Raw genomic sequence first — 9,097 nt, forward strand, 5'->3', positions numbered from 1 at the left:
GTTTCTTTTCCTTCTCTAAAAGTATTTATAAATGTTGCTAGGAGAATGCCAGTGCCTATTCATACTATAGGAATACAGATATGTACATACTTTTTGCATATGCTGAGTATGAGATTCCTAACTCTGTTATTTCTAACAGTATTCTTTTTTTCATATTTTAACACAGCACACATTCCTCAGGAAGGACTGTGAACATGCCAAGTTTGCAGTTTGAAAACAAAGCTCGTTTTGAATTATCCAAGTGCAAAAGAAAGCTGTTTTGTTTTCAGTTAATTTTTTAGGGCATTTATTTTAGAAGTAGATGAAATTATTTAATTCCAATGAATCCAGTATTCCCAAAGAAGGTAGTCTTCCACTGACGTCCTTTAAGTCAGGCTGAGTTCAGCCCCAAAGGAAAATTCCTAAGACCCCTTTGAAAGAGCCTGAAATTAGGATTTTAGAACTAAGTAAGCTTTCATGTTAAACCAAATATTGTGGAAGGTGCCATTATCATTGCATATACAAAAGATCAAGAATTATACTTGGCTCTTCAGCACATTTAAAAGAGTTTGCCTTTATCCTTGCCCCAGCAAGTGTGGATAAGAAATTTGTTACATAAAATGTTAGGTAGAATACAGATGGGACAATCAGGCCAGGAAATGTTGAAGTTTGCAAAGTAGGGAGCATCAAGCCTCAGATGTTTTGAGAGGTAATTCATTTGCCAAGCTGCAACCTTCTGCTTCAATACTAACTTTTTTTTTTTCAATACTAACTTTTAAATACTCAAAACCCCTCATCCTCATTTTCCACTCCTTCGAAGAGTACAAGAGAAATTTTTTTTCCCTCAGAACTAAAGTCATTCATTGTGACTCCATCAAGAAGATTCCGTGCCCGGGGTAGTTCTGCTTAGTTCATTCATTTTAAACCCTGTTTTAAGCATTCTTGCATCCATAGCATCGCCTCACTCCCGGGGATCCCTGTATTCAGTGGCCGGGAGCTCTTTATCCCCTAGAAGTTGAGTGCCCAGAGAAGGGCTGGGCTCACTTTAAACAGAACTGGTCTTAGAGATTGATGACTTTGCAAATCGGGCTAACTAATGGCTGCTGCGTTGTTGTGGACTCGGTTTCTCCTCCAGCGTCTGTCCCGATTTCCATCCTCGTACCCCCGCCCCCAACTCCAATTCCCCTTGGGCAGGTAAGGTTTCCTTTACACTTTGCCCACACTTTCCTGTCTTGCTTACCCATAGCCACAAAGGAAAGAGTCCAATTATTTGATCTCTTTATTTTTGAGTATTCAGCTGAAGGGGAAAAAAAAACAAAACAAAATTAAGATTTGAGATTGATCTTTAAAAAAAAAAACAGACATAGGTAAAGGATGAAATTTTTCAAGAATCCTGCAGCGACGTTCAAATAAGAATTGTGGAATACTCTGCGATTCCGATTTACAAAAGATAAAAAGATGATTTCTGCCTATTCTCTAACTGCTTCCAAGAGATCAAATCCTATAGGCAGAAGATGCAATCACAGGAGTGAATTATCAGAGGGCGCTTTAAGAAGACCTGACTGTAACCGATTAAGTGGAGGTCAAGTAGAATCTGATTTTCAGACAGGCATTCATTTTAAAATATGGCAGCGACTCAAAAAGCAGGCAAGTTGGCACGCTGTGGTCATTGTCTATGAATATTTGTAAGAATAGTGATAGACAAACCCTGCACGTCGCCCCTTCCATGAAAGCTTAGCCTTGTTCGCCCCCCGCGGAAGGGATCCTGCTTGCTCTCACTTCCCCTGGAAGGCTGAGCCCTTCAACCGGCCCCAGGCGCTCCAGACCCCGGGGTTTCCGGGACCGGGACCGAAGCTGCGAGCCTCAGTGGGGCACAGCCACGTGGCCTGCCCGCGCGTCGTCTGAGCTCCCGCTTCCTCCTCCGCACACCGTGGGCCTCGACCCTCGGTCGGGCCCAGAAAGGAAAGCTTAGCTAAGTTAATTCTCGGCTTAGAGTCCAAACCGTGGAGAGCGTGAGCGGACCTCGGCCTGAGCAGGGTACCCGAGCACAGGGCATGCAACTTCCGCACCCCCAAATCTGCCCCGAAAACTAACTACTGCGTTTGACCTCTGGTTTGCTTTGAAACTTGAAGAATGAACATGAAACGGTTATTCTCTGCCAACTCGTTCCAAAAAGGAAAAAAAAAAAAAAAAAAAAAAAGTCTAGCATTGAAAAGATGGGGTTCTCGTCCACGGCAGCGTTCCTTCCTTTCCAGCTCGCCAACTTTTCTTGCTTCCGACTTGACAGAATCTACATTAACACCCTCTTCGGGGCTCTTCATTGTGACTTATTAGATAGAAACGCTTAAAATGTCAGTGTCCAAACGATTGGAATGCGTTTGGGGAGCGCGGAACAGGCTCACTGGACCTCCTAGGAGTGGGGAGTGGAGTGGGAAAGGGGACTCTCGCAACCATCAGACCCGCGTGTCCAGGCAATGTTGAGCCCCCGTCTCACTCTCTCAGAGCCGACCTTTAGAGGTCACAATGCAGGGCCTTATCTGGGAGTGGGGTGGGGATGAAACGGCCACAGGAACTCCACCTTGGGCTAGCAGCACAGGCAATCAGGGCCGCGGCGAAGACCCCGCGTTGCCCCACTCCGTCCCTGCTGCCTTCTCCAAGGACAGGACTGCCTTCCGCGGGAGAATGAACGTCTGCCTCTTTCTAGCACCTTCGGAGGTGTAGTCCTTTGGGTGTTGGGAAACGTCAGATCGAGACACTGTGGAGGGAACAGAAAGGCCCAGATGCTTCTCGAGGAAGGGTGAGAGAATAGGCCGGGGCGCAGTTCTGTAGTCCCCTGCGCGGCCACGTCTTCAGAAACGCCCACGACCTCAGGACCAGCCACGGTGGTTTGGCCCTTGGGACTCGAGGGGCCCGTCTGGCTGACCATCGGGTGGGCTCCGCCGTTGCCGGTATTCTTGCCAGTCACCCCCGCCCCAGCAGTCCCAAATCGCGCCACGGACCTAGAGGGTACTGAGGCGAGATGAGACTTCACCCACTGCGTAGAAGCTGTTGCCGCCGCTGCTGTCACAGCCACTCCGGGAGGGGCCGACAAGGCGGCGGGAATGGTACCCTCCGGCCGCTTCCCCGGGCTGCGGTCGGGTGCGGGGGCGCGGCCCGCTTGCTCCGGCGCGGAAGGAAATTGCCCCGCGCCCGCGGGAAGAGGGTGGCGGGGAGGGAAGGGGGAGGGCAGCAAGGAGGCGGGCAGAGGGGCCGGCCGCCTGGGCCAGGTCGTTTTTGAATGGTTTGGAAGGACGAATTGTTAGACCCCGAGGAACGGGGGTGGGGACGGAGAAGGGGGGCTGGAAAGCGGAAACTTTCCTATAAAACTTCGAAAAGTCCCTCCTCCCCACGTCAGGCCAATGACACTGCTGCCCCCAAACTTTCCGCCTGCACGGAGGTATAAGAGCCTCCAAGTCGGCAGCTTTCGCCCAACTCCCAGACACCTCGCGGGCTCGCCGGCACCGGCAGCGTTTCCAGGAGGCAGAGCCGGGTGTGCGTGCGGCCGTTGGGCGCTTTCTTTTTGGACCTCGGGGCCATCCACACCGTCCCCTCCCCCTCCCGCCTCCCTCCCCGCCTCCCCCGCGCGCCCTCCCCGCGGAGATCCTCCCTGTCCCTCCTCCCGCTCCCTCCTCCGCGGTCCGCACCGCCCGGGCCGGCGCCGTGCGCGAGGGAAGCTGGCGGGCTGAGGCGCCAGGCTCTCCTCCTCTTCCCCGGGCCGCCCTTCTGCCCCGGGCCTGCGAGGCCGCGCGTTGCCGCCCGAGAGATGATGCAGGACGTGTCCAGCTCGCCAGTCTCGCCGGCCGACGACAGCCTGAGCAACAGCGAGGAGGAGCCGGACCGGCAGCAGCCGCCGAGCGGCAAGCGCGGGGGGCGCAAGCGGCGCAGCAGCCGGCGCAGCGCTGGGGGCGGCGCGGGGCCCGGTGGGGCCGCGGGCGGGGGCGTCGGAGGCGGCGAGGAGCCTGGCAGCCCAGCCCAAGGCAAGCGCGGCAAGAAGTCTGCGGGCTGCGGCGGCGGCGGCGGCGGCGGCGGCGGCGCCGGTGGCGGCGGCGGCGGCAGCAGCAGCGGCGGCGGGAGTCCGCAATCCTACGAGGAGCTGCAGACGCAGCGGGTCATGGCTAACGTGCGGGAGCGCCAGCGCACGCAGTCGCTGAACGAGGCGTTCGCCGCGCTGCGGAAGATCATCCCCACGCTGCCTTCGGACAAGCTGAGCAAGATCCAGACCCTCAAGTTGGCGGCCAGGTATATCGACTTCCTCTACCAGGTCCTACAGAGCGACGAGCTGGACTCCAAGATGGCAAGCTGCAGCTATGTGGCCCACGAGCGGCTCAGTTACGCCTTCTCGGTCTGGAGGATGGAGGGGGCCTGGTCCATGTCCGCGTCCCACTAGCAGGCGGAGCTCCCCACCCCCTCGGCAGGGCCGGAGACCTAGGTAAGGACCCGGCGCCTCTGCGCCCCTTCGCCGCTCAGGTGGCAGACCGACTGACGGCCGGGCCGCGGCTCCCTGTCCGCCTCGCCTTCCTTCCCGTCTCCTACTCCCCTCTCAACCTTCCCACCCCACCTGGCACCGCCACCTCATCTCCCGAGCGTCCCTGGAAGGCAGCTTAGTCCCCGCTAGGGAGAGAGGGATGCGCCCTTGTGAGGGGTGTGCGTGTGCGTGAGTGCGCGTGACAGGAGGGAAGACGGAGAAAGAGTCGAGGGTCATGGATAAGGACAGTCTTGCCAGCGCCTCCCTTTCTTTTGGCTTTAAGTTTTCGTTCTTCTTAAAACAAATGTTTCCAAATTCCACCTCCTCCTCCATTCCGCCCACCCACTTCCTCTTGCCCTTGGGCTGAAATCCTTCCAGGTTGTTCAGCGTAATTTCTCCGTGGTGGTGATAAGAACAGTGCTCACTAGTCTTAGAAAACAGCCACAGAGACCTAAACAATAACCAACTTTCCCCCCTCTGGGTTTTTGCAGATGTCATTGCTTCCAGAGAAGGAGAAAATGGACAGTCTAGAGACTCTGGAGCTGGATAATTAAAAATAAATATATATGCCAAAGGTTTTCTTGGAAATTAGAAGAGCAGAATCCAAATTCAAAGAAACAGGGCGTGGGGCGCACTTTTAAAAGAGAAAGCGAGACAGGCCCGTGGACAGTGATTCCCGGACGGGCAGCGGCACCATCCTCACACCTCTACATTCTGATAGAAGTCTGAACAGTTTGTTTGTGTTCCTTTTTTTTTTTTTTTTGACGAAGAATGTTTTTATTTTTATTTTTTCATGCATGCATTCTCAAGAGGTCGTGCCAATCAGCCACTGAAAGGAAAGGCATCATTATGGACTTTCTCCATTTTAAAATGGTAACAGAGGAATTTTAAGAACACCTTTAGAAATAAAAATACTGGGATCAAACTGACTTGCAAAATCACAGTCAGTTAATTCCTTTTTTCATTCTTCCTCTGAGGGAAAAAAAAAAACTTAAAATACAAAAACAACATTCTATTTATTTATTGATGACCCATGGTAAAATGCAAATAGATCCGGTGTCTAAATGCATTCATATTTTTATGATTGTTTTGTAAATATCTTTGTATATTATTTTTCTGCAATAAATAAATATGGTTGAAAATTGTCAGAACCTTAAAGTTTGGTCTATATTTTTAAAGGATTAAGTTGGAGGTAAAAACCTGCTTGTTTAACTCTGGAGACACCCAGGAGGGTGAGGGAGCACTAATATAAACAAAGCAGTGAAAAACTCAAAACTAGTTACTGACAGGTACAGGCATGTTATTTAGAAAGACAGCTTTATCGTTATTCCTGTTGGTGTTCAGTGGACTTAGCATCTCCCCTTCATCTCTTATCAGGTCCCCAGACAGCAAAAACTTAAGAGTTATTCACCTCTCTTGCTTATATTTTGAGAAGGCAGCTGTAAAACAGTTAAATGCAAATAAGCACTACGAACTCAGCACTATTTTCTCTTTGTTTTTGTCATGATTTCTACTCTTTATAAGGATTTTTAAATAATAGATTTATTTCAGTGAAGGGATGCATAAAGTGTTATCAAAATTACCTGTCTATACACATATATAAATGAACACAAATGTATAGAAAATAAAGTTTAATTTGGCATGACAGAGAATTCCATTTATAAAGTAATTCGCTTAACTCTTCTTTCATGAATGAGAATGACATTTAATGTCAAGTTTGCTAAGAAGACAAGCCAAAGTTAAGAATATTTTCCCATGTTGATGTCCATTTGGGAAGCATGCTCCTTTTTTAAAAGTAAAGTACATACAGCTATGGAGTAGAACACAATAAAGAACCTGAACTTTCAGTATCTTTGGTAACTATTGGAACAGTTACAATTTTAAATGCTATAGCTATTCATTTTCTAGTCAGTTCATTAGCAAATATATTTTATCCAAAATTACACAGAATTTTTCCCTCGTTACTTACATGTATACAAAATCTGATTTATTAGTTAAGTAAAGGAATAACAGGGACAAATGTTGCTTGATTTTTAATTTCATTCTGGTCATTTCTGGGCCAAAAAAAATACTGGGTTTTATAATGAATAACATTAAAAATAGTGACTTTGTATCCGTAAGTTCTTAACTTTTGAATCCAGTTTATTGCCTTCAAGTATAATTAGGGATGCTTTCAAACTGGCAAATAATTTTGCTGCCTAATTCAAATAATGACTGTGGCAAATAAGTGTATGAATCCAAACAGACAGTGTTTGCTCAGCCCAGGTTGAGGTTATTATATTGCCTGAAGGTTTTTTTTCCCCCTCTCCACACATCATAGAATGCTGACATAACAATATTGTAAATTTATTATTGTATTTTAGACCATGTTTTACAATAAGGAGCCTGTAGAATTTACTTATGTTAAAAGATTAGTGAAAGCTTAGGGAAATAATTTTTTAGATTTTGATAGTCCTTTACAAAATAACAAGACGGAAACATTATTTGTGGAGTGTGTGAGTGTGTGTGTGTGTATGTGTGTGTGTGTGTGTAGAGCAGAAATGTAAAGAGGGTGCCCTAGAAGGATGAGGGAGATCATCAAGATGGTAATTCTCTCTTTTGTGTGTGTCATTGAACCACCTCCATTTTCTAAATTGTTCATGGAGGAATCTTGTTACTAGCTTGGCCTGACTATTTGATATTTCAGATTTCTTGGTGTACATCAGAATGGAGCTGACCATCCTTGCTGAGAAGGTAATTTCTATCTTAACCTCTGATGATGTAGACACTAGAAGTTTCAAAAAAGTAGCCTTCCTTTTGCCTTTTTTTTCTTTGTGTGTGTGTGTGTGTGTGTGTGTGTTGTTCTCTCCACTTTTCACATAAGAGAAAAGACTTGGAAGAAAATCAAATGCCACATTTATGTTGCGTAATACTAAATACTAAACTGAAGGTAATATTTTCTCCGAGATTTTCAGATAAATAAATGAATGAAAGAAAGGTGGTGAATAGTTTTACTTTGAATGAGAAGGATTCATGGTGGAAAATACTAACTATTAGAATACAATTTTCAGCTTGCCAGACTATATCTGTATTCCCAACCTTCCCCACCCATACACACCACAGTGCCAATTCTTTTTTAGAACAGAAACGAAGCACCTGTGTTTCTATCAATATTTCCTATTTTCATTTTATTTCATTTTATCTTTACTACCTATTCTTATTTAAAGGACATTTAGGATGAATTACCTCTGTTTCAGAAGTGAGAATTTAATACGATTTCTGGACCCAGGAATCTTTACCCTTTAGCCAGAGTGTATTCACTGAAGGGAAAGTATTGTATTAAATTGTCTTGGGTGAATTCTAAACAATTGAATGTTTCCTTTACTGTGCACGTAATTCTTTAATCTTGCTTTTAATTTCGTTGGATTGACAGCCTTCAGTCATAAGAAAGCAGTAAATTTTTGTTCCCATTACACACATTTCCCCTCTTTGTGCACACACTTGCTAACAAGCACATGCACAGATGATAATTCATGCACAGTTGCAGGTACCCTCCCCAAAGTGGAACATTTTAATAAAATAACGTCAAAGAGCAGAAACTCACACAACGTGTGTACTTTTCCCCCACACTCAGCAACCGACACAAGCTTCTTGCTCCTTCGGTCCTCAGGCTCATATTCATAATGGAGCTTTTTAAGGGACATTTGGCCTCTTGCAAAAAAGTAGAGCATTTTGCACATTCCACGGTTTGGCAGACTCAGAGCTGGTTATTTTCTCTAGACCGGTATCAAGTTCTTCTCAGGCATATGATTTCACTTGAAGTCCTGCCCAGGAATCCTTCAAAGTGAGCGTTTGTCCCGCTCTCATGATGTCAGGCGGTTTTCCCTGCATCTGTAATTTGAAGAAAAACAAACCAACCTGCGGGGAACAAACGCCACGGAAACCCAAACAGAACTCCGTGGGGAGCGGGAGTCTCACCTGCGGCGAGCGCGGGAGGGGGCGCGGGCCCGGACTCCCCTGCGTGGGTGGCGGGCGGCCGCACGGTGGGGAGAGTGACCGTGTCCGTGGCCTCCTGGGACAGCGCGGACGGCCCCAGCCCCGGGCCCAGCGTCAGGCCGCTGCGCGGAGGAGGCAGCTCCAACTGTCAGCAGTAGCAAGAGCAGCGGCAGCAAGAGAGTCAGGCAAAGGCCCAACCTCATATTTCCAAAGACAGGACCGCATTAGCGACAAACAGGGGTCGGGAGAGGGATCCACGCGGGCCACTTTTCCAGAATTTTCTACTGGTGTGTCGTAAAGCGTGTCCCACCCCCAGCACCGGCGACTGTGGAAGGAAAGGGTACCGGCAAAGTGGAAGGAGAAATAGGTTTCCTCATAATATCTGAAAGCGGATCACCCCACTATTTGCCAGGCACCTCGAAAATGCAAACAGGATTATGAATGATCCTTACTTACTGAACAGCAAAAGATAGACCTAGTAAACAGGGCATGGGATACATTTTTCCATTCGCTTTTGTCCCAAGGCCCCAGGAGGTGAGCCCACTTAATATTCTTAGCAAATCAAAGCACGTGTCCTTTGAAGAAGGTGTGTAATTGGAGTTTAAGGCATGTATGGAATTCCCAGATGTCCATAAAGTA

At 47.7% G+C, this 9,097-nt stretch overlaps 1 protein-coding gene across 1 annotated transcript; it reads left to right on the forward strand.

Moving 5' to 3' along the window:
- Nucleotides 1-3,781: 3,781 nt before the first annotated feature.
- Nucleotides 3,782-4,405, forward strand: TWIST1 (twist family bHLH transcription factor 1; the record flags this gene model as incomplete). Its single annotated transcript, XM_082846569.1, has 1 exon — nucleotides 3,782-4,405. The coding sequence occupies one exon, from the start codon at nucleotides 3,782-3,784 to the stop codon at nucleotides 4,403-4,405; it is 624 nt and encodes a 207-aa protein (XP_082702695.1).
- Between the last annotated feature and the right edge of the window lie 4,692 nt (nucleotides 4,406-9,097).

The sequence above is a fragment of the Leucopleurus acutus genome (genome assembly GCF_964270905.1).
Source record: "Leucopleurus acutus genome assembly, chromosome: 9".
Classification (NCBI taxonomy): Eukaryota; Metazoa; Chordata; class Mammalia; order Artiodactyla; family Delphinidae; genus Leucopleurus; species Leucopleurus acutus.